At 37.6% G+C, this 26,844-nt stretch overlaps 1 protein-coding gene across 1 annotated transcript; it reads right to left on the bottom strand.

Moving 5' to 3' along the window:
• Nucleotides 1-77: 77 nt before the first annotated feature.
• LOC130072940 (transcription factor Spi-B-like) lies at nucleotides 78-8,140 on the bottom strand. Its single transcript, XM_056238273.1, has 6 exons — nucleotides 7,955-8,140; nucleotides 7,429-7,446; nucleotides 3,892-4,042; nucleotides 1,664-1,791; nucleotides 1,424-1,562; nucleotides 78-730 (listed from the first exon to the last, which is right to left on the bottom strand). The coding sequence occupies exons 2-6, from the start codon at nucleotides 7,444-7,446 to the stop codon at nucleotides 414-416; spliced, it is 753 nt and encodes a 250-aa protein (XP_056094248.1). The 5' UTR covers nucleotides 7,955-8,140; the 3' UTR covers nucleotides 78-413.
• Between the last annotated feature and the right edge of the window lie 18,704 nt (nucleotides 8,141-26,844).

Raw genomic sequence — 26,844 nt, 5'->3', positions numbered from 1 at the left:
AGATTAACATGACTGCATTGTCAAAAATACAACTTTGCATGTACAGATTAATATATTCAGACACATCAGGTGTCAACATTTAATGGCATTAAAAATTAGCACAAAAATTGGCACATATTTTATATATAAAAAACGGATTCATAACTACATATAACGCAGTGTAATGGTTAACAATCCTCAGATTTACATATTTCAAAGATCAACTTCATAGAATTCCATGTTATTCAATGTTAGTGTACATACAAATTCCCAAGTTCAATTGAGCCTCAATTAAGCCAAATAATAGTAGAAAATCAGTGTTTTAAGTCCACATTACATTATGAACATTAAAAAGGCAAAACCATCCTGTGTAAAATACTCAGTATTTATTTACTCTTTCCCAGCTAGGAGAAAGTCTTGGTGGATGGAGCACATTAACTACCCATGAGTCTCTGCGAGTTGTTCTGAAGGCCTCTCAGTGTTCTCTCAGTGAACTGATAGGTAAGTTTACGCTTCACTTTGCAGATCTCTCCTGTTCGCGAATAGTTTCGCAGGGCACGGGCCATTTTCTGGTACGTCATGGTTTTCCGGTTGCCCTTGCGTCTGCCCCACATCTCTGCCAGCTTTTCCTTGTTCTGGGAGGAGAACTGGAACGTGCCGCTGTTAGACTGAACCCACCAAATGCAGCTCCGCATGTCTGGTGTCTGTAGCATCTCATATAAGAACTGGAACAGGCGCTCTTTCCTTTTACCTGAGAAATGTCAATGGTTTAGTGACTGTTAAATAGCAGAATGTAACATTTACGCATCTGTCTATTTATCTGTCTGTTTGTGTTTCTATGTAATTACTCAAGTAATTGAAAGACCAACGCACAGTCTATTATCAAGGCCTATTATTATTATTGAAAATTATCCTATGTAGTGCCCAGATAGCAACATAGTTTCAGCCCAGATCTGGCCCACATCTGGTACGTGTGGAATCCACTTGTACCAGTTGTGGGCCGGATCTGGGCCAACACTATGTTGCTGTCTGGGTATAATGTCCAACTCTATCCAACCAAAGCCTATTTAAATCACTTGACTGTAAGGGTAACTCTATTTGGAAGAATAAATACAAGGTGGCTGACATGTTGGAAACATAAACACAACATTTGACACTAAATAAAGTCAAAAGAGCCCAGCCAAGTCTGTCTCGATGATATTCAGTTCTCTCGATATGACTCCTCAATGTAAGTGGGATTTTATGCCCATTTTAATTTGAAGTTGTGTTTGGACCCCATTGACTTCAAACAATCTGTTGTGTTCCACAGAACTCGAGGGTGAGTACATTATTAGAATATATAATTTATTGGTGAAACATTACCTTTTAATTATTTTAACCAGTCCATTTTAAACTGACTCACTAAAACGAATCGACTGTCCCAAAATCAAAATCAAAATTTTACCTGAGAGCGGCGCTAGTGCCATAGAGTCATACACAATCTTCCTGTCAGAGGTCGGAGATGGGGGAAAGTCTAGGCATCCAGAACTGGTGGACAGCGAATCTGAATCACTGCATTGGTTTCTGTCATACTGGCAGTGTCCCTAAAACGTAGACTGCTATTAACATCCACGCATAGGTCAAACTACATACAGAACAACATATGACTGTAATATTATTAGTGTTTATGTCTGGTGAGACCTACCCACTCGTTGTGACTTGACTGAGAGAGCCACGTCTGCTGCTGCTGAGGCTGTTGTTCATGAGTCTCATCTGTTCCTGGTACTGCACTATAATGCCATTCATATGCATAACGACCAGACCAGCTGTTCTCTATGGAAACACACCAATCATTATTATCACATATGCTGCTCGCTACAATCAACAACACATACAAGCTGTAAGAAGTTGTGGTTATTTTGGATGATAAAGCACTTTATCCTATATCCAACTTAACTGACAGCAACAAATAACATTTGTAGGTTGATTCCCATGAAAAGTGTAATACTGTTTATCTGTAGTACTTTCAAAACATTGCTGTTTACTTGAGCATCTGACCAGCCTGACACAGCAACAGCTCGGCCAATCGTGTGAGTTTGGGGGCGGGGCTAGCTGTCTGACTGACCAATGGAGGATGTGGAGAAGATAGATCAGGGGCATGTTCAAGATCACAACGGTGCGCAACGTTTTGCTACGGTTGCTGGGTTGAACGTCATGTTTCCAGGAAACGGCGTGCACCGGTGTGCAACGGGGTTTGAGATGCGTTTTCTCTTGTTTGGTGGGCGTGTCAGAACTGCAGTCCAATCAGCAGCAACATGTATATAACACACGCGGTATTAAAGAGAACTCGCACAATGGAAGTAATTTACAAATGTGTTTGATACGCAACAACTGAGGATATTAGAAGACATGTTTGTCGTAAGTATTATTGTAAAAATATAGGATATCAACATAATGATGTAGTTGTTTATATTTTTACCTTCATTGCAGGTGTGTGACATTTGGTAGGCTATAGAAATAAACAATGCATGTAAAGTGCTTTTCCTAAAAATGAGAAAGAAAATACAGGGTATTAATAAAACAGTATGAACAACAAATAAAGTCAGTATGTGAGGCTAAATAGATGTGTTTTAGTCTGAATTAGGTAAGATGTGCTTCCATTTCAGTTTCCACAAATCCCTTCACTCGATTGGGATGTTCTCTTGTGTTCTGGGCGGCAAGTGCAGTAACTGTAACATCGGGCATATTTTGTAGTGTTAAACACATATTTATACCGACTTCATCAGGCTCCGAAAATTCTTCCCAAAGAACACAAAGGATGGCCTTCTCAGCTGCCGTAGTTGCAACTCTTGCGTCATCACAACAGTGCGTTCAACGCATCACCGTTTCTGTTTAAAAACAGAAACGGTGATGCGTTGAACGCACTGTTGTGATGACGCAAGAGTTGCAACTACGGCAGCTGAGAAGGCCATCCTTTGTGTTCTTTGGGAAGAATTTTCGGAGCCTGATGAAGTCGGTATAAATATGTGTTTAACACTACAAAATATGCCCGATGTTACAGTTACTGCACTTGCCGCCCAGAACACAAGAGAACATCCCAATCGAGTGAAGGGATTTGTGGAAACTGAAATGGAAGCACATCTTACCTAATTCAGACTAAAACACATCTATTTAGCCTCACATACTGACTTTATTCGTAGTTCATACAGTTTTAATACCCTGTATGTTCTTTCTCATTTTTAGGAAAAACACTTAATTACCATTGTTTATTTCTATACCAAATGTCATCCACTTGCAATGAAGGTAAAAATATAAACAACTACATCATGTTGATATCCTATATTTTTATAATAAAACTTACGACAAACATGTCTTCTAATATCCTCAGTTGTTGCGTATACCGAGCTGCATCGAACACACTAAATTACTTTCCTTGAACCCATTGTGCGAGTTCTCTTTAATACCGTGTGTTATACACATGTTGCTGCTGATTGGACTGCAGTTCTGACACGCCCACCAAACAAGAGAAAACGCATCTCAAACCCCGTTGCACACCGGTGCACGCCGTTTCCAGGAAACATGACGTTCAACCCGGAAACCGTAGCAAAACGTTGCGCACCGTTTTGAACTTGAACATGCCCCTGTTTAAAAACTGTGTGACTGTGTTTATACAGGTTTTTTTTTTTTTTTTTTATGTAAGTACTTTTTATTGCTAAATTCCCACTGTTTTTACAGTTTCTCCTCTCTAAACTAAACTGTTATAACCTGAGGTATGGAAATCCATGTCTTGATACAAATAACAAAGCTTTGTCAAAGAGGAAATTACTAACCTTACAAAACTGAAAGTGCACTTCCATTCAATTCAAAAAGGAGAAGTAACCCTTCCCTCAGTGGTCTCCTATGGTGTTTTAGTTTTGATTGTAAAACACTCACCTGCCATACTGTGCTCCTCTTGGTTTCTCCTCTGGACACACGGCGCTGACATCACCTCCACCGAGTGCTCCTGCAGGTATTCCTCAATCATGTCGAGGTCCAGGTTCCCTGACAACGCCTCTCTAGGGCCCAGGTCTTGGAAGTATTGAACCTGTAGGTAATTCAATGCATTGTAAGCAAGCATTAAATCAGATGCAGTATAGACATACACAATGAGCATCAGTGGAATAATGGGTAAAATAATGTCAGAGGCGGACAGAGTACAGAGCTTTGTTACTTGAGTAAAAGTACAGATACCCTTTGCTAAATTTTACTCAAGTACAAGTAAAAGTACTACATTCAGATGTCTACTTAAGTAAAAGTACTAAAGTACTTGTTTTTAAAAGTACTTGAGTATCAAGAGTACAAGAGTAGATTTTATAAATATTGCATTACTAATCTACTGCCACAGTGCTTACATTTATGCACAGAAACGTCCTGCATGGAGTTATGAAAAATGTTAATGTTAATACCTTGGAGAATGTAAAAGGAATTGAAAGTAAAATCAAGTCATTTTCATCTTTTTACCATGTTGCTTTATTTAATTTAATTAAATTTGTTGGGGGTCCCATCTTTAAATGTGGGGACAACACACACACACACACACCACATGTAAGGGTGGCGCTGCCAATAAAGCACCTAAAAGTTGTCACAAAGAACAGGCAAAAGGAATGATTATGAATATGTAAAATATAGCAAGGAGATATTTTAATTGTTTATTAATAAACACTTGTTAATAAACAAGTGTTTTCTTTGTCAGTGTCGGCTAGATGAAGTTGACGATGCTGACTCGCGATCTTCAGTAGTGAACGCGGCAGAGAGAAATGCATATTTCATACGGATTACATAAGCAGAGAGCAGTCTGTTTTCTTTCGTTTTGAATTTTTCTGTTTAAAAGTAGACGTGTCTGTGAGAGGCAAGTAGGCTACCTTATACACTGAGTTTCGGTTCATTTATGAGACGAGATCCAGTTCACGTGCCGGCGCCTCCGTTTCTTATCTATCGTCTGCTATTTACTTCTTATTTATTAAACCCAGGCAATTGGTTGATGAAACATTGATTCAAATTAAGATACAATTAATGCAAAACGAAATTCAGGTTAAATAAAGGTTTTGTGTTTTCTGTTTGATGTCTCTGTGAAAGTTTTAAAGCATTTTTTATGCCGCTTTCAGAGCGCTCACGTCCGTAACGGAGAACACGTCCATAACATTGTTTTTTCCTCATAAATGCAAACCCGAAAAATAAAATAAAACAAAATTCATATTTTACTGTGGAGACTGAGCGCCAACCCTTCTTCATTCGCTGGGTAGTAGCCTACTTTGGTTTGCGCAGTGTAATTCACATAATCAGTAAAAATATATTTTGCCTCCTAAAGTTTTTCTTTTAAGAAACCAGAAATCCCTCGTGGCTACGCCACTGCCACATTTGAACCTGACTGTGTTAAACACACCACATACTCAAGAACATCAAACCAAATACTTGGCTTACATTAATGTGTAATATAAAATCTGACCATGGAGTTGACTTTGGCGGAAAGCTGAAAGTGATTGCTGATAGGCTGTCCCAATCAGTGGCGCCTGCACAATCCAATCACGTTTGAGAGGGAAACAACAACATTTTTCTTTACCTTTTTTTTTTTTTTACTCGGGTACTCACGGTTATGGATAGAAATGTATTGGAGTAAAGAGTACAATATTTGCCTCTCAAATGTACTTGAGTAAAGTCATGAGTACTCCCCAAAAATGATACTCGAGTAAAGTACAGATCCCTCAAAATTGTACTTAAGTACTGTACTCAAGTAAATGTACTCCGTTACTGTCCGGCTCTGAATAATGTTAACTATTTCAGTTTCATTCTTTCGAGTTGCTTTCATGTTTAGGAGAGACAATTTTATTTCCTTTTTGTAGATACAAAGAACAACACATTTAAAAATTACATTTAAAAAAAATTGACAGTATACAGTCTTGCTCAAACATTTACATAACCCTTGCAGAATCTGTAAAAATTGTAATAATTTTAACAAATCGAGGGATCATAAAATTGCATGTTATTTTTCATTTAGTACTACCATACAAAATATAATAATATGCTTTCCAGAAGACAGACAAAAAAACTAAAAAAAACTATTTACCCTAATCATCCAAATCAAAAAGTTTAAAAAGACCCTCAATTGTCATCAGTGTGAAAAAGTTTAAAATATGCAAAAGATTCTGGAAAAGCAAAGAGAGTACAGGACCTGGAGTAGGCCTATTATCCTGAAGAAAAGAGCTCAGAACAAACAAGGGACTCGTGAACAACCATCACAAAACATGAAAACAGCCGCAGATCATCCAAATAATGAAATACAGTATTAATGCCGTGTTCCAGGCAACCTGTAACCCGTGTTTTTCCAACCTTATACCCGTGAAAGTGCACTGGAACGGCAGTCAAACCCGTGACTTCCCACCCGTGAACTCGTACTAGATCGATGTACTCCCAGTTACCAGCTCTGACGTCACATAGCCCGCGAAACCATTCAAAACAACAATGGTTTGTTTACATCTAGCTACCACAATTCCTTGCGCTCAGGTAGTTTGGCGTGACTGGCCTGGAACGCTACAAAGTCGTGAGTCGTGGTTTGAAGTCGTGCTCAAAAACCTGCCTAGAACGCAGCATAAGAATCAAGTGCACATGTACAATTTTGAATGGGATAATTTGTATAGATTCAACTATAATAATTTTTTTCTTGTGGACTTATGTAAACATAGGTTATGTTAAATATCTTATTCAGGTACTAAATATAAAAAAAATAACATGCAATTTTGATGATCCCTTCTTATTTTGTTAAAATTCTAATAAACAAATAATGCAAATTCTGCAAGGGTATGTAAACTTTTGAGCACAATTATAATAATTTATAGTTACAACTGTTTAACAGGAATATTGGAAGGAAGCCGCAACGATTTGCATGACTAGAAAGTGAATCTCCCTCTTCTCAGTAAAAATGATAATAATTTGGATTGTGAGTGTGAGTAAACATTTTAGTGGTGATAATATGCATATATATATATATATATATATATATATATATATATATATATATATATATAATAAGCATAATATATTTTGCCAACAGCATTTTGACATTTAAGCCACACTTTAAATGTCTGAATGTCATTGCATTAAGCAACAAAAAATAAAACTAAGTGTCATTTTACTTTCATTTGTACACCAGCATATTTCCATACAACATATGCAACACTTTGAATGTACATCAAAACTTTCTGCATTCATATGTGTAGATCAGATATGATATTATTCAGGAATAATGATTGTTCCATTCAGCACCAATAAGCAGTCATACAACAGTGGCATTCAAAAGCCATTTAAGAGAGCTGATATGCACACTTGTGTGTTTAATATAGCATAGTGCATATATATATAATATGAGATCCTGCAGAGCTGGAAAGTCATTTGTCATGCACCCCCACCCAGAAAAATAAATAAATAAATACTCACGGTTTCAAGGGCCAACATCTGAAAGAAAAGAAAAAAGTCAGATAAGTATACAAACTCGAACAGCACATGAGCACAAACGAAAAAATACGTTATTCCAATTTTTCACATGAATTTTTTTTTTCCAACAAATCAACATTTACAATTTAACATTTACCTTTTATACCACAAAGAACTACAAAAAAAACTTTTTCTACATTAGTAGAAGATAAAAAAATATTTTTCCATCAATAACAGAGCACAGAGCCTCATTCTTACACCATTTCATTTCAAATGTAATAACGTCATCCATGGAACTATAAAAACGAAAACCAATGAGTATTCTGGATTTAACTGTGGCTATACACCGTATATAACACTGTATTGGGTCACTGCAAAGAATGAACAGAATGCTGTTAGAATGCAGTTTGACCACTTTCTGAAACATATCTCAGAGTGAGCTAAGAAACTGAAACAAACGGAAAAAAAACAACAACTGTAAAATGAATACGCTCAAATAACTACAGAAGCATCATGAATATCCAGTTACCTCAATGTAGTTCCAGTGAGTGAGTCGACTATTAATGTGTTGCAATAGAAACGTGGACAAGCCTATGACTGCTGAACAAGAGCTTGATAGTGAGGTTTGAGCTGTGCATCACCTGTAATACACACCTGTCGCCTGATCTGACCCTTTATATACTCCTCTCTCTCTCTCTCTCTCTCTCTCTCTCTCTCTCTCTCTCTCTCTCTCTCTCTCTCTCTCTCTCTCTCTCTCTCTCTCTCTCTCTCTCTCTTCGCTTTCCCCACCTCCTACTGGAATACTAACGTTGAGCCAACCTTCCATCATCAAAATGCAAATCTCTATTAATCAAACATTCATCTGGGTTTAACGGTATGAGCGCGTCTTACAACCACTCCCCATTGCTCTGTCTGTATTAAAGCCTTCTGGGCATTTGGTCTGTATTGTTATACTTTGTGTCCTAAAAAGTGGGATTTGACTTATAACCGCCACAGGGATTATTGAGGTAATTAGTGCATTACACGCATCCAGATAAAATCTCTTATCCCTGTCTGAAATATTGCATTTGATATGATTATGGTGTTGATATGTCAGGATAACCATCATAACCCATTTATTTAACGTGCCATGATCCGAAATGGATGAACTACTTGAGATCTACTGAAGCAGATGGTCATGTTTATTTGTATAACCACTAGCATTCAAAGGAAAAGACTGAGACGGCGGCTTCTAATCGTTTAAGGTGTAAAAACTTTTCAAAGAATCCTGAAAAAAAAAAAACATTCATAACAAAAATATGAAGCAGCACAACTGTTTTTAACATTGATAACTAATAATAATAAATGTTTCTTGAGCATCAGATCATCATATTAGAGTGATTTCTGATGTGACACTGAAGACTGGAGTAATGATGCTGAAAATTCAGCTTTGATCACAGGAATAAATGACATTTTAAAATATATTCACACAGAAAACAGTTATTTTAAATTGTAATATTTCACAATATCGCTGATGTTACTGTATTTTTGATACAGAAGCAGATGAGCTTCTTACAAAACCATTAGAAAATCTAAACAACCCCAAACGTTTGTTTTTCCCCTTCTATGTTATTTTCTCATTTATCTCATGTAATGTCCTCATGGAGCACAAGACTAACAATTTTGTGACAGAACAGAGTTTGAATTTAAGTCATTTCAACTGAATTGTATTGAATGATAGATTTCCACTAGTACATCAGATTGACAGCAATGAGTCCACTATCAGATCCTGATCCGATTCCTCCTCTTCTCTCTCCCTAAAAAGTCTTGTCTATCTGCTTTCCTGTTCAATAAAACCACTGGTCACACTTTATATAAGGGGTATTTAACTACTATGTCCTTACATAAATAATAATAATAATAATAACCATAATTGTTATGTACATGTTGTGTATTGTAAAACACTTTTGCTGCTATTAAGGTGGGATACGGGTAAGGGTAACACTTTTTTACATGTCACATGACAGTAAATTATGGATGATTACAAGAAACTAACCATAAATCAAACCCTAATACTAACCCTAACCCTATAGTAAGTACAGTATAGTTATTTGATATTACTTAGTAGGCCTACTTAATTTTATAATTACACTGTAACATTGGCACCTTAAAATAAAGGGTCACACTTTGGGGAACACATATTCACTTTTAATGATGTTTCCCTCTATAAACTCCTAATTCCTGCTTACTAATAGTTAGTAAGGTGGTTGTTAAGTTTAGGTAGTGGGTGATTACGGGATGTAGAATATGATCATGCCGAATAAGGCATTAATATGTGCTTTAAAGTACTATTAAACAGCCAATAATATGCATGTTAATAAGCAACTAGTTCATAGAGAGAATTGGACCCTATAGTGTTACTAAATAAAGTGTAACCTGACCAAATAAGGTTAGGGACAGGTTTGGCGGTATAGGTTAAGGGGTGGGTTGAGGTGTAAGGGAAACGTTCTTTAAATATACACTCACCGGCCACTTTATTAGGTACACCTGTCCAACTGCTCGTTAACACTTAATTTCTAAGCAGCCAATCACATGGCGGCAACTCAGTGCATTTAGGCATGTAGACATGGTCAAGACAATCTCCTGCAGTTCAAACCGAGCATCAGTATGGGGAAGAAAGTTGATTTGAGTGACTTTGAACGTGGCATGATTGTTGGTGCCAGAAGGGCTGGTCTGAGTATTTCAGAAACTGCTAATCTACTGGGATTTTCACGCACAACCATCTCTAGGGTTTACAGAGAATGGTCCGAAAAAGAAAAAACATCCAGTGAGCGGCAGTTCTGTGGGCGGAAATGCCTTGTTGATGCCAGAGGTCAGAGGAGAATGGCCAGACTGGTTCGAGCTGATAGAAGGGCAACAGTGACTGAAATAACCACTCGTTACAACCGAGGTATGCAGCAAAGCATTTGTGAAGCCACAACACGCACAACCTTGAGGCGGATGGGCTACAACAGCAGAAGACTCCACCGGGTACCACTCATCTCCACTACAAATAGGAAAAAGAGGCTACAATTTGCAAGAGCTCACCAAAATTGAACAGTTGAAGACTGGAAAAATGTTGCCTGGTCTGATGAGTCTCGATTTCTGTTGAGACATTCAGATGTTAGAGTCAGAATTTGGCGTAAACAGAATGAGAACATGGAACCATCATGCCTTGTTACCACTGTGCAGGCTGGTGGTGGTGGTGTAATGGTGTGGGGGATGTTTTCCTGGCACACTTTAGGCCCCTTAGTGCCAATTGGGCATCGTTTAAATGCCACGGCCTACCTGAGCATTGTTTCTGACCATGTCCATCCCTTTATGGCCACCATGTACCCATCCTCTGATGGCTACTTTCACCATGTCACAAAGCTCTAATCATTTCAAATTGGTTTCTTGAACATGACAATGAGTTCACTGTACTAAAATGGCCTCCACAGTCACCAGATCTCAACCCAATAGAGCATCTTTGGGATGTGGTGGAACGGGAGATTCGCATCATGGATGTGCAGCCGACAAATCTGCGGCAACTGTGTGATGCCATCATGTCAATATGGACCAAACTCCCTGAGGAATGCTTCCAGCACCTTGTTGAATCTATGCCACGAAGAATTGAGGCAGTTCTGAAGGCAAAAGGGGGTCCAACCCGTTACTAGCATGGGGTACCTAATAAAGTGGCCGGTGAGTGTAAGTATAATGTAATAACACGTACATGTACACAATAAGTACATTGTAAATGATTAATTAACATGTTAGTACATAGTTAAAGACACTTAATATAAAGTGGGGCCAAGAACTGTACCCCCCCCCCCCCCCCCAAAAAAAAAAAACTAAAGCTAAAGACTTTAGACCACTTTTACGTTGCCGTATATATTATATATTTTTTATTATTCCACGTTATTATTAGAATAAAACCAATCCTTTAATAAAAATGGCTTTGAGTCTGATTTCTTATACGACGACGAGTCAATGATGCTTGTATATCATCCCTTTCACTGGATATTGTTTTACACATTTTATTAGGATCTTTGTCACCATGATAGAACATGAAAAACTGCATACTGCACACATGAGGCATGTCAGATAGCCTGTGTGGTAATAGCTGTGTCGTGACTCGTGACATAAAGCTTTGTTACTGCACTGGTTTAGAGATGGGGAAGTACCTATCCGAGACACAGTGGAATGCACTCCTCAGAGGAACAGAGAAAAGGGTTGGAAAGTGAAATGAGGAACAGCTTTACAGCAAGTTCATGTTCACAAATCTTTTCTGGTAAATCCAGTTTTATTCACATTGTGAACTGTGAATCATTTTTCATTCAGACACGCTGTCTTTGAAGGATAATTTAGCATGTCTGTTATTTTATGCCGTTCGGTCCATCTCCAAGTCTATGTATATGATATTCTGATCCCTGGATTTGGCTCCTTACTGTTTCCAAAAGTGATTTTGTCAGCAATAAAATTATACTTAGGCACTAAACCCTTTGTAAACAGCACTGTCAAGCTGTGTGATTTAAAAGCATGTCTTAGTGTAGAAAATAAATTAAGAGAGCCTGTAAAACTTGACAGCCAATTGTTGGGTCAACCTGTACTTTAGCAACAAGGTAATAAATGTCAAAAAGAAATGGATTTTCAAGGCCAAAACAATTTTAAATTCCAAGTACAACCGAAGGTCTACATATACAATATATAATACTCTGTTGATGACTATATATATATACATATATATTATATATATAGAAATTATATTATCAATAAGTTATGATAATTTTCAACTTTTTTTATAAGTTATACAAGATTCAACTCGTTTTTAAAGACAGTTTAATGTAATTTAAGTTGAAATGACTTAAACATCCAAGTTGATTGTACTTCAAAATTTGTTATGTGATCATATATATATATATATGAAGACTTCAGATGCAAAAGCCTCTAAGTGCCATCAAAAATTTTCTTTTAGAATGATCATTTTGATCAAGCTTGTATTTTTATGTTCAGTTATTTCACTTTAATGGCAATGAAAATTACCTATTAATTGTCATTAAAGTGAAATTACTGAACCTAAATATACGAGCTTGATAAAAATGCTCATTTTAGAAGAAAATTTCAGATGGCACATCTGAAGTCTTCATATATATTGATGTTTTCTAAATATTTTCTCTGGAGACAGAAAGTCATACAGGTTTGAGTAAATCATGATGACATCATTTTCATTTTTAGGTGTACTGTCCCTTTAAGTGTCAAAGTGTATCTGTGGAATTACAAATGTATAATTTATCATTGGTATAAATAAAAGATTGGAAATGTCCACGTATGATCGTCTATACACAACACTTCAAAATCATCACTGATTTTCTTTCAAAAAAGAAAGAAAAAGAAACAATATCCATCTAACATTTTCATTTCTGTTCAAATAAAACAATAGATCATCAATAGGGCGTACAGTATTTCTGGTCAAATCTCCTGTTCATAGACTGTTACCTTTCGTGAGGTGAAAGGTCAACGCTTAAACCTCATTCTAACTGGCATCTGCTAATATCAACGGAGGGGGAATTTCCGTGTTGTTGGGTTTTATGAAATCACAGACAAAACAATGACAAGGCCTTGAACTGTTAGTCGTGAGAAGTGATTAGTGATGAAATCATGGCTTCTGTGACAGCTGGGAAAATACATCTGGCTCATTGGCTCTGTCAATAAAGTCCACCATCTGGAATATGGAAATTTTTATGAACTAACTCACCGCATCCTAACCTCCATTGAGTTATCAAACTGTCCCGAGCAAGTTTACTCTGTAAACAGTTGAAACCCCTTTGCAACATTCATCCTGTGAGAATCCCACAATTGAATCTGTTTGTGGACATTTTATTCGAATCACACTTTGTAAAGCTTCGAAACCTTAGCGAATCCAAACTGGGTCACGTGATTTGAGTAAACGAGGCTGTATTTCGTCATAGCTCTCCACAAAACAAGCCCTAAAATTCAATAAAGTAACTCATATCATACAGACACTTCCAATGTAATGGTATTAGATGATTTATTAATTGCGTTTAATGGATGCACTTTCAATAAAACATTTGCAATTGGTTTGTAATGGTGTCTTTATGCATGTTTTGGCTGAGTATTTGTTATATCCACACCGTTTCAAACAGCGTGTGGAGTTCAAAATAAATATTGATTCATTTTGCGAAGCAATTGGTTAAACGAGTTCAAGGTTTTGAAAAGTTTTATTTCTCCCATCACTAATTTTATTGGTTCCTGGTTCTTTTCGTGTTTATTGCCTTTTTAAAGACTAATCGCTTGTTGTTCCTTATTTGTAAGCTGCTAAATAAATAAATAAATGTTCTGACTCAGTGGATCAGAATAAAATCGAACTGAATGTGAACCCTAAACAAGAATTTACTGTGTGAATTTCCAGATTTTGCCAGCCAGAAAGTTGTTTCATTTTTGTTATTCAAAGAAACGTTCACAATGCAGCGAATACTTGAAGACTCTGATACAGTAGCTGTCAAATGAAGCATGGCCTCAGGTTACTCAACGTTTGGATTGCATAATTTCCACGTATTTTTTTTTACATGTTTGCCAAGGTTTTGTTTTGACTATAGCAACCACTGAGGTGTGAAACTGGATTTTTGGAATGTTGATGTGTTGAAATGGACTTTAAAACCAAGGCGCCTTTTTAACGCCTGATGCAATGCACTTCTTAGAGACGAGCCAGGAAAAAAAAAACAAGACATAAACAATAATACCAACAATGACACAACTAGTTCTACAAGGGAGAGCTGTAAACCAGGCGAACTCGTTTGGAAAACCCCTGGCTCAAGAAATGTCTGGCCGTTGTTTTTACTTGCACCTGTTGCTGATTATTAGTGATGGTAAAAGACAAAAAAGAGAGATAGCTGCAGGTGTAGTTTCAGAAACATGAGACAGCTGATTCTTATCATATTAATATTTCAGAATTTTACTCATTCTACATGCACAATTAAGGAAAAATGTGACAGGCTTGATATTGAGAATTATCAACAACAAGGGTGGCACATGGAGGTTTTTTTGAACAATTTATGTTTTATTTATGATTTTTTTTTTTTGGGTGGTGGTGGTGGGGGGGGGTTAGATCATAAAATCTGTTCATAAATAGATCAGCTGTCCCATTTAACTTTAAATGTTCAGAAAACCTTCTCAATGTGTTTTTCTATCAACTTAAGGTCCCCTGACAGCATCTTTGAAGTTCATTACTTACACCATGAACCCATTCATGAGGTTCATGAAACGAAATACTTGGGCATAATCATGGATAAATATCTGAAGTTTCAAAGTCAAGTAAACCATGTTTGCAGGAAAGTTAAATCAAATCTAAACTGTTTTCGTTTTATTAGAGGAGAGTTGTCACATCACGCAGCTTTATTGTTTATGCATGCAATGGTTTTTTCACATTTGTCATACTGTATTACAGCATGGTCACAAACATCAGCATCCACTCTGAAACCAGTTACTTCTCTATATAAACAGGCAATTAATATATTTGTAAAGAAACCTATGATATGGCATAATATGTGATATCATACAAAAGCACATGCTTTTTACTTTTGAAAATTTTGTAAATTTTAGTATTTTGAAATTGACTTTTAAATGTTTGAACAACTGTGTGTCACCGCTGTTCTCTGGCCTCATGGAGAGGCGTCAGGGCTCTTTTAGACCTTCCACCAGAGCCTCAGTTAGCGGGGATTGTGTGCTATCAAAGTTTAGAAAATCTTTTGGACAGTCTAGCTTCTCCTTCAGAGGGGCTACACTATGGAACTCTCTCCCAATTGGATTCAAACTGCAGAACAATATTAACATCTTTACCAGAGAGCTCAAACAGTGGCTTAAATCGGGCCAAAGGTTTGTTCTCATGTGTAAAATGTGCCTTGTCTTGTTTAACAATGTGTTTTTACTTGTTGTAAAAGCCCTTATGGACAGGTGTTAAAAATTAACACATGTGCTATATATAAAACTTTAAACAATGCAATTGGTTCGTCCAATGTTATTGCTATGTCCATATCAAATAAATAAATAAATAAATAAATAATAATAAAAAAGATCATAAAACTTAGTTGGTTTGTTGTGTATTTACACATTATTACTATATTACATATTACTATATTGATATTACAATAATGAGGATACTTTGACTGTAAATGTTTTATTATTATTTACTTAATTGTATTATTGACTTAAATTGTATTATTATCTTAAATTCTCAATTCTAATATATTTCAAGTAAATATATTAAGTCAAAGAAGTTGAGCTGGTAGAAAAGTTTGCATTGCATGTAAATATGAAATGACGTGAGTGTGTCTGAAAGACAAATGCCTTCCAAAGACAGTATTACATGGTTAAATGACTCACTGGTAAATGAATAAATAAATAAAATAAATAAACTCACTTAAATGACTTCGTATAATAATGAATGTGTTTATCAGGAGGTGATTAGTGTCAGGAATCAATCAGGCTCATTCACATCCACAACACAAAGATCACACTCACCCGAATACTAATCACCTGCACCTCTCATCAATCCCAGCAATCACTGAGCACTACAAAGGAACACACCTCACCTCCAGTCCCGGTCGAACCTTGAACTAGGAAAGACCCACTTACCTACTAACCCTAACCTCTGTGCATTTCAGACTATAGTTCCCGAACTGTTCCAGTCTGTTTCCACCAGTACACCCTTTGTGTTACTTACCTGTTTCCCTCATCCTGAGATCCTGCTCTCTCCTTGGTGTCCATGCCCTGCGTTCCTTGAATGGTTTTTCATACCACACTCAAGCCTGCGGTTATCTGCAAGAGAAAATACAGTCATTCATCAGTATTATTCTCACAGCGCATGTTTGTCCATCTGAACGTACCTGCTGTCCTACGAAAGCTTCATTAAAAGTTATTCTGAATCCTTCTAACCTTGTTGTCCGAGTGTATATCCTGAGCAAAGGTTCGACCACAACTGCTATGGATTCAGGAAAATCCGATCCAGGAACCAATCCAGCTGAAATTGCTCCGCTCGAGTTTGCTGAGCGCAGAGCTGCATCGATCCCCACTTCCGCATCTGTCGCTTCTCCCCCGTTATATATTTCCAGTCCTATGGTGAAACTAGCACCCTTCTCTGACCGGGAAGAAGATTGCAATGGATTTCTCCTTCAATGCTCTCTCGCTTTAGAGGTACAACCTTACCATTTCCCTACTGAACGTTCAAAAATCTCCTTCATCATTTCACTCCTATCTGGCCGAGCACTTGGGCAGAAACCATGTGGAATCAGACAGGACCGATTACCGATTCTCTTCAAAATTTCATAACGCACTTCAAAGAAGTTTTTGGTTGTCCCATAGGTGACTCATCAATGTGTGAACAGTTATATCACCTCCAATAATGCCAAATGTCTATCACAGATGTCTATCACAGCCCTCAGATTACAACTCGCAATCTATGATGACGTCATTGACCTTGAGAAGTTTATTCAACAACCTCTCCGAGTTTCCCGTCGAGTTCAAAATTATTATTCTGATCACCACCAATCATCATATGCTTTCTCATCCAGGCCTGCTGAGAACCCAGATCACTGTGGGATTGAGCCTATGCAAGCTGACCCAACACATTCTCATCCTTTGGCGTCATGTAGGTGACGCCATACGACATTTCGTCGAAATCTTACGCACATGCGTCAATATAACACGCACTGTTATGGGTAGGTTTAGGTCTGGGGTAGGGTTACGGTTATGACGCCGCCTTGGGATCTGCGTCTTGGGATCTGCGTCATTGACGCTAAAGGATGCCATGTGCGTCGGATTTAGACGAAATGTCATTCTTGGTAGACCCTGGCTCATCCAGCATAATCTCGAGGTTTCATGGAAGAACGGAGATATTCTGCGCTGGGGTTCTACCTGTTTTTCTACTTGCTTCCCAAAACTTACAAGACCTGTCCCTTATTCGCCAAAGACTATCCCCATCGCAGTGACATCTATTGAGAGCCCTCGAGAAAAACAGTCCACAGCAATTCCCCCTGATTATGCCTCCTTTGCAGACATGTTTAGTCCTGAGAAAGCCTCTCATCTTCCTTCACACAGACCTTGGGATTGCGCGATTAACTTGGAACCTGGTAAATCGGTGCCCCGCGGTAACATTTATTCGCTCTCCATCCCAGAACAACGAACCATGGAAGAATATATACAAGAAGCCTTAAATCATGGGTACATTCATCCATCAACTTCTACAGCAGCATCTCTTCGTGGCCAAGAAAGATGGGGGCCTAAGACCTTGCATCGATTACCGAGCTCTTAACAAGATCACCATAAAGTTCCGGTACCCACTTCCTCTCGTACCCACAAGACTCGAACAACTACGAGGTGCTAGTATCTTCACCAAACTAGACCTCAGGAGTGGGTATAATCTCATTCGGATCCGAGAGGGGGATGAGTGGAAGACTGCATTCATCACCCCCTCAGGCCACTACAAGTACCTCGTTATGCCATATGGACTGGTCAATGCCCCTTCTGTGTTTCAAGATTTCATGAATGAGGTACTCCGTGATTTCCCTAACAAATTTGTGATTGTTTATACAGATTATATTTTAATCTTCTCCCAAATCGAATCTGCACATCGACGACATGTCTCCAGAGTTCTCCAATGATTACGAGATCACTCCCTCTTCCTAAAAGCAAAGAAATGCATTTTCCATCAAGAATCAGTTACCTTCCTTGGCTATATCGAGAGTGAGCAGGGGGTACAGATGGGTCAAATCAAGGACCCCAATTTATCTCACGGGTTTGGAAAGCTTTCTTTTCTCTTCTCGGAGTATTGATAAGCTTGACATCGGGGTACCATCCTCAGGCTAATGGGCAGACTGAGAGAAAGGTTCAAGAGATAAATCATTTCCTCCGCACGTTCTGTCAAAATCATCAAGACATATGGAATCAATTCCTCGCCTATGCAGAATACGCCTAAAACTCCTTGCATCAGACCACCACAGGACTAACTCCCTTCCAATGCTTCCTTGGTTTCCAACCGCCGCCGTAAATTAAGCCCACAGTATATCGGACCCTTCAAAATTCTCCATCAAGTCAATCCAGTCATATATAAGTAGGGTTGAGTACCGAAACACGGTGCCAATAGGGAACCGGTTCTGACGTAAATGGTAGTAACCAGACCGAATAAGAACGAAAATTTCGGTGCCTGATTTCGGTGCCTGAGTCTCTGTGGCATAAGGCGCACATACGCAAAGTCTCTCGCTCTCTCCCTCTCTCTCTCCGCAGTGCACGCACTATAGGGTTTATTGGAGCACTGTCTGTTCTGTCTCACATGCGCGCTTTTGCTCGCTCGCTCAAGCGTTCCGGGAGATTTTAACTAATTTGCGGGCATCAGGGAGCCATTATCAATATGCGGGAGACTCCCGGAACGTCTGCTGATAGCGAGGGGATTATTGAAGATGCCGAAGACAAAACGCTCCAAGGTTTGGCTGCATTTCAAGTGTAATATTACGCGACAGAACGATTGTCTGAAGCCCATATAGAATCACGATTCACTCCAATCCATTGGCTGATGGCGCGGGCGCCGCCTTGATGCTCACGTCATCGTATTATATTAGCGCGTGCATCATCTGCTCCTCAGATTTCTCTGCCGAAAAAGGAAGCTTGTCGGCAGCGCGAGTTTGGGAGTGAATGCAGCGTCTCGTTCCTATTCAGAGAACATGGGTTACACCAGTAACCAGAGACGCTCTCTTTCATAAGTTTACTCAAAGCTGCGTAGCTAAGACGCAGTGGGAACGAAATACCAAACTTGCCAAGCTAAGCGCTGCGTAACTAGTACAATGATCAGATAACTTACATGACTGGTTCAAGCAGACAAAACATGGGAACCTGTATCCCATTCATTTTGGCGTCAATTTGACAGCGAATAACTTTACATCTGAGGCGTCCAAAGACTCCATTTGTCCATTATTTATTTCTAAAGAGTGTAGCTATGTCGATATTAGATTACCCAGGTAGTAATCTCTGTTAATCTCCACTATTATTACATTGTTTGATACAATATTGTTTTATTTGATATTATGTAATGTGAATTCCGTCCATGAAATCCTGGACTCCCGACGTCGGGGTGGTCATTTAGAATACCTTGTCGTTTGGGAAGGTTATGAGCCAGAAGAAAGATCTTGGGTTCCCCGAGATGATATCCTAGACCCGGCTCTTCTCACTGAATTCCACCAACAACATCCACATCGACCAGCTCCATGACCTCGAGGCACACCACCACGATGTCGGGGTCCTCAGTCTGCTTGCACGGACCCTGGAGGGGGGAGGGGGGATAATGTCAAAAATCAATCAGGCTCATTCAAATCCACAACACAAAGATCACACTCACCCGAATACGAATCACCTGTACCTGTCATCCATTCCAGCAATCACTGAGCACTACAAAGGAACACAACTCACCTCCATTCCCTGTCGAACCTTGAACTAGGAAGGACCCACTAACCTGCTCTCTGTGCATTTCAGACTATTGTTCCCGAACTGTTCCAGTCTGTTTCCACCAGTACACCCTTGTGTTACTTACCTGTTTCCCTCGTCCTGAGATCCTGCTCTCTCCTTGGTGTCCATGCCCTGCGTTCCTTGGATGGTGTTTCATACCACACTCAAGCCTGCGGTTATCTGCAAGAGAAAAGACGGTCATTCATCAGTATTATTCTCACAGCGCATGTTTGTGCATCTGAACAGCACTGGTCTGTCTGTGCAATTATTCCACTAACTTGGAAGAACTTCTGAATGGATATAAGCTAAAGATATGTTTTTAGTATATATTTTTAGTAAGGAAATTTTAAAAGATGTTTTGAATCAGTGGATCAGAATAAAATTGGACTGAATGTGAACCCTAAACAAGAATTCACTTTGTGAATTTCCAGATTTTGCCAGCCAGAAAGTTGTTTCATTTTTGTTATTCAAAGAAATGTTCACTATGCAGCGAATACTTGAAGACTCTGTTACAGTAGCTGTCAAATTAAGTATGGCCTCAGGTTACTAGCAACGTTTGGATTGCATAATTTACACGTATTTGTTTTTACGTGTTTGCCAAGTTTTTGCTTTGTTTTGACTCTATAGCAACCATGGTGGTGTGAAACTGGATTTAGTAGAATCTAAGTAGAAAGGAAGTAGTAGAATCAATTAATTTTGAGAAACTTACCGCCATTCTGAGAATAACATGAAATCAATAATACAATAACTGTAAAAAAAAAATCTTGAGTACCTATAGAGTAGTATTGCATCCTTCATATCTCCAAAAAGTCTTTAGTTTTATTATATTTATAAAATAAAGATAGGCTGTACCGAGTCTTTCCGGAAAAAAAACGAGCGGGTGGAGGCGTGCCGTGTGGGCGGAGCTAAATAATCACTAGCGTACGAAGCTTTTGCGTTGAGAGCGTCTGGAAGCTGTGACATCCCAAAACAAACCATGGCTAACAATCAGATTCAGCCATACATTTTTGATCCCGAATCAGATCTCGAGGCTGAAATTGAAGACGAGCAGCAGCAGCAACGACTACAGCAGGAAATGTGGTGTGTATGTGGTCTCTATGTGGTGTGTGGTGTGTACTGGAACTGTATAACTTATATTTGCTTTGCGGTTTTTGTAAATGACTAATTTTCACTTTATGTCGTCGTATTTTTTTTCTTCTTTAAAGGTGTACATGTGGTAAGTGTAGTTTGATGCCGACTAAGGCGGAAAACGTTTGCTGCCAAGAAATAGAACCGGTAATACTTGAAATGCATTATAATGTGTAAAGTTGTAGTTTGTACTTAATATGATAGCATACAATTAGCTTACTAAATGTACTTTAGGACTGTCTACATAAAAGATTTTACACATTATTCCTTTACCTTCATTTATAAACTTTGGGGATCATTATATAACATTTTAGGCATTATCCAACCAGTGTATTTCTGTAATAGGATGTAATTACATGCATGCATAGTAACTTCCATAAAGCCAAGCACAGCGCTTTGATTGGCATACTTTCGCTCTGTCGCTCAGTTACAGGTGCGCGTGCGCGCCCTTCCGGGAGAAGTGCCCTTAGGACCCGTATAAGGAAATTCCGGCGCATCTGACGTCACACATGTCCATACTCGAAAAAAACTTTCCGAAACTTGTGACAAACCGGAAGGAGTATTTTTGGCACAGAAATACTCCATCAAACGTGCAACTTAATTTTTGAAACTTTGTCCATGTTTAGCATGGGAATCCAACTCTTTAACAGTGTAAAAAACTCATTATGCATGAAATAGCATTTTTAAGTAAAATCAACTTGAATGTTTAAGTCATTTCAACTTTAAACTGACTTAAAAAAATGGTTGAATCTTGTAAAAAAGTAAATTGCTTAACTTATTTTAATGAGTTAAAGCAATGTAAAAACATATGTTGTCATAATTTATTGATCATATTATTTTTTACAGTGTGTTGTCCGACTATAAATATTAAAAAAATGTAATATCAATAACTTAATTTGTGGAATCTGAATACGCAATCCAGATTACATGTAATCAGTTACTACCTATCACTGGTTGGAGGAGCATCAAAATAAAGTGTTTGCATGCAGATATTAAGCAGACAGTTATACAATGAGAGTTAGTTGATACGTAAAGTTACATTTAATTAGAAGAATGTAAAGTGGACCATCAAAATAAAGTGTTACCTAAATAACTACTGAATAAATAATTACTGACTGAATGAATGGACAATCAATAAAACCAATAAATCAATCAAATCAAGTTGATTATTGTGTTAATTCTTCTGAGGTATATATGTTGTTGTTGTTGGACTGAAAGCTGCATAGAGTTCAGCTAACCTTGACAAGAATGAGGAAAGTGTTTTCTAAAAATAACTGCAGGCGTCTATTAATAGTTAGTCCTACAAGGCAAATAAACACGGCATACTGTAGGAATGAACTAATGATGTAATGTGTAATAAGGCAATGATTTTCAGTATAAAAGCAGATGTAAGTATATTTGATTTGGGTTTCTTTTTTTTTTTTTGCCATTTGTTGTAGACTTTTAGTCTTACACAATTGAAATTGTAAAATGATCAAATAAAATAAGTACATTATATTACTGTCAATTGCATTACAAATCTGCAGTCATTTGTACCAAGTGCAGTTACAGTATGGAATGGGTTATATAGTTTATTTTATTATTTTCATTATAGTATATTCTCTTTTTTTCTTGCTTTATGCTTTTAATGCTCATGCTTATTGTTTGTAATGAAGCCCAAAGTAATGAATTAAACTAAAATGTAATACATTATTGTTATCGTATAAATATCGTAACAAGTTATTCAAATTATATTTTTTTTCTGAGCAAGATAAACATCTCTTTTTCATCTTGTTTTTCAGAAGTGGTGTCTGTTTGACTGTACTTGTGTACTCCAGCATGCAAATATATCTTTATCTCTCTGATATACAAACAGGCCTTTATCAAGCTGTACTGTACTTTGTGTATTTTGAAGAGGCATTTGGTGGGGGTTTGGGTGCTGTCGTGTCACAGTTCTTAGCTGGATGGAAAAACGTATGGGTAATTGAGTCATAGTGCAGGTGTACTTTACGGTTTAAAAAGAATCCCCAACCGAATTCACACATAGCAAACTATAAGCAAATCAGCTACGGGTAGATAGAGGTTTGCCGGGAAATTCCCCCAAAGGCCCACAGGCATGGTGCTATGGACAGTTTCAATCACTGAACAAATATTGCTGAGCATAAACAAAGCCAAATGTATGCTTCAGTCGGGGGTGAGTTTTAAATTAAGAAACAGTATATAATAGGGGTGTAACAATATATCGTGTCACAATATATCGCAATACAAAAATGTGACAGAGTTTTAGTTTTAGTACATTAAACTACTATATATAATGTTGAATATAATGCAGCTATATATAATAATGCAAATGGGGGAATATTTGTGGGTCCTGATAATGCCAAATGTCTGATGTTACAGTAAAAAGTTACATTATTTTAAATATATCTAGTCAGTGAAAGAGTGCAAGCTTATTCTTCTGGAATAATTCTAATTCTGCAATAAGTCAGCTTCAGAATCATGAATATTTTTATTCTGGTGTCTCTATTGTCCTGTGCATTGGGTTTTCAGCCCCAAGTACAAGCCTATTCATTTACACATACAATGTAATATCAAATTTAGCGTTTTAATCAACAGTACATTTTTTGTTAACCTTTTATCAAATTTCTTGGAGTATCACAATAATATCGTGAGTTCAATTGTGATATTTATCGAATTGTGACATGAGGGCATTGTTACACCCCCAGTATATACAATTATAAAGATTAACCATTGACTTGGGATACCTGCAGACTTGTCAATATGTAAAAGCCATATGTAATAACGGATATCAGTTTGTCACTTCTTGGTTTGGATTATATTGGCCACAATATCACAAAGAAAGAGCTTACAGAAGTTGATTATCAATCGATCAATCAATCAATCAATCAATCAATCAATCAATCAATCAATCAATCAATCAATCAATCAATCAATCAATCAATCAATCAATCAATCAATCAATCAATCCGCACCCACCCATCCATCTATCAATCAACAAAACATACAAATCAGACATTCTCTCTTGCAAAAATTAAAGGTTATTTTTTAATGAAACATCCAGCTCTATATTTTTGAGGCAGTTTAATATTTTTTAAGTTGAAATGGCTTGTACAACCAAGTTGATTTTACTGAGAAATTTGAGGCAGCAAAAAGTTACCATTTTTAATAGGTGAAAAAACATATTTGAAACAGAAATCGTTTGTAACGTTATAAATGTGTTAAGTCTCATTTGATCAATTTAATGCATCCTTGCTGAATAAAAGTAGCCTCGAGTCTAAGCCGATGAAGGCTCCGGGAGGTTTGCAGTAACTGTCTATTTCATTTTAAAGCAGCTATATGTAGTAAAATATATAATTTGATGCTACTCATCTGCTCTCAGTCTGCTACTCAACCATAACTGCTGATTTATCATAATCTGCACATGCAGCAAAACAGTTTCACAAATGTCCACAATAAAGCTGGGAAAACCCTTCCCTTCAAACGCCCAGTTCAGCTGAGTGCTGATTATTGCAGCATTATAATACTGATCTACGACACATACAAGACAATAACTCTAGTGTACTGACAACCCACACCTCTCATAAAAGTTAACGATCCCAGACAAATTAAGGCAAATGTGAATTGAATTTGAAACACAAAGCTTTCCTAATGTTTGTCCCCTGCAATCTTACAGTGTGTCTTACATATTATCCCTTATCCAAAATATGATTTAGGACTAGGAATGTTGGTGATCAAACATCAAGCCCTACGGATCCAGTACTGTTATCCCACGGGACACAACTTTCCCAGCGAGTATCCAAAGGCAATAAACCTCTCTAGACAAACAAAGCCCATTTTATCTGTAGCTCAGTAGAACACACATGAATGTAAATCATGTTTTCTCAAACGGGAAAGATAAGATACGGGAGAAAGCCTTCAAGTGTCTCATGCAGGGCTAGCTTGAAACCACAGATATCAGAACAGACCCACGGTACGAGGTGTGAAGTATAATACACACACACACACACACACACACATACACACTGCTTTGTTATGAGACTGTACTGTAGTCCCTCTGGTTATAATCTCATTCTCCATCTGGTGTTAGCAATCATTTGTTCATTATTTGCCGTCAACCTTGTGATGAACAGCAAACCCCTTCTAGGAGAGTAAAGGCATATGGGCAATGATACGTTTCCAGTGAACGTTCATATATTTTTATGCAGTTTCCTTCAAGATCTTCTCCAATTTTCATGGATTTTCTAAATCTTTTAAAAAAAATCAGTATGAAGAAATCAACTGTATTTATTAAAGCTGCTGTAAGTGGTTTCTGCTCCATTATCAAAATAATGACTGCATCTAAACAGGTTTTAAAAGCACTTTCCTGCCCTCAAACAGATCATCTCGCTTCAGGTTCATGCAACTGGCAGGTAGTGCTGCAAGCATTTGCCTGAAAAATGGTGTAGTAATAGGCCATCTACCAGCAGGACAATGCTAACTGGACAATGCTAACCAAAACGATCCTTGAGCCTTGTTAAATACAAAGCCCAATGGGTCAAGATCTGTCAGATTAGCATGGTCAAGTAATCCCATGCTGGGGATCTCCATTGACAGCCATTAAAAGTAGTGAAGTATTCTGACTGAATCTCTATTGTGATGTTTTACCAGTGGCAGACTATGTTAGAAGTGAAGTTACCATTGATATGAATGGGAATAATAATAAGTAGGCCTACCATTCTTCAGGCACTACACCCCCTTTGTGTGAGACCCATAGTTACCAAAATGCAGTCTTTTCGTCTGCCACAAGAGGGAGCTATTGATTACAAACACTGAGTCCACCTGCTCCTGCATACTACAGACAATATATATATATGAAGATGACCATGGCTGAAAAAAAATACATAAAATCTATAACAATAATCTCTAATGTATAGCAAGCTCAGGTGTGAACACATTATGATGAACAGAGATCTGATGTTTTTAAAGGAGTAATTGAAATTGACCTAAAAATTAAGATTTAGGCATTATTTACTTATCCTCATGTCACCCCATGTCTGACTTTCTTTCTTCAGTGGAAAACAAAATGAGATGTTAAATTGAAAATGTTAGTCCTAAAGCCCTTAAAGGGACATGGGGATTGAAAAAAAAAAAGGAAAAGGAAAAGTATAGCCTTTGCGTTCTCTCGCAATTGTTTTGCGTTCTCCAAAAAAAAAACTTTGCATGAGACTCGGACTCTTATCGGCAATGACCGTTTCTGTGATATTTTGACTTAAATTCTCTGTAGTGAAAGGAGGCGGAGACACATCATCCATCTCTCTCTCTCTTTTTTTTATTTTTTATTTTTTAACATGTGAATGTTCCAATTCTTTTGTTCTTTTATTCATACAATGGAAGTCAATGGTAACAAAAACGGTTTGGTTATACCAACATTCTTCAAAATATCTTCTTTTGTGTTCCACAAAGGAAAGAAACTCATACGGGTTAGGAACAACACTGGGGTGAGGAATTTATGAAAATGATTTTCATTTTTGGGTGGACTATCCCTTTAAGTACTTCAAGGTGCTTAATATAAAAGCATATTTAATGCTGATAACTATAGAAAAATAGTCATCGAGAAAAAGTCAGTGTTGTTAAGACATTATATATATATTTTTTTTAAGGAATAGATTTAATAATGGATAGTTGTAAATATGTTTCAATGTATTTGCTATCAATTCTATTTCAGTGTCGTGCTTTACCTTTTGCTCTAGGAGGCGCTCTAGGATATTTTTTTAAATAAAAAGTGTGAGGTTGTTGAAGCAAGCA

The sequence above is a fragment of the Rhinichthys klamathensis genome, unplaced genomic scaffold (genome assembly GCF_029890125.1).
Source record: "Rhinichthys klamathensis goyatoka isolate OS25496 unplaced genomic scaffold, OSU_Roscu_1.1 h1tg000513l_1, whole genome shotgun sequence".
Lineage (NCBI taxonomy): Eukaryota > Metazoa > Chordata > Actinopteri > Cypriniformes > Leuciscidae > Rhinichthys > Rhinichthys klamathensis.
Note: the sequence above shows the minus strand (reverse complement) of the source record. Positions and strands in the feature narration are given on the sequence as shown.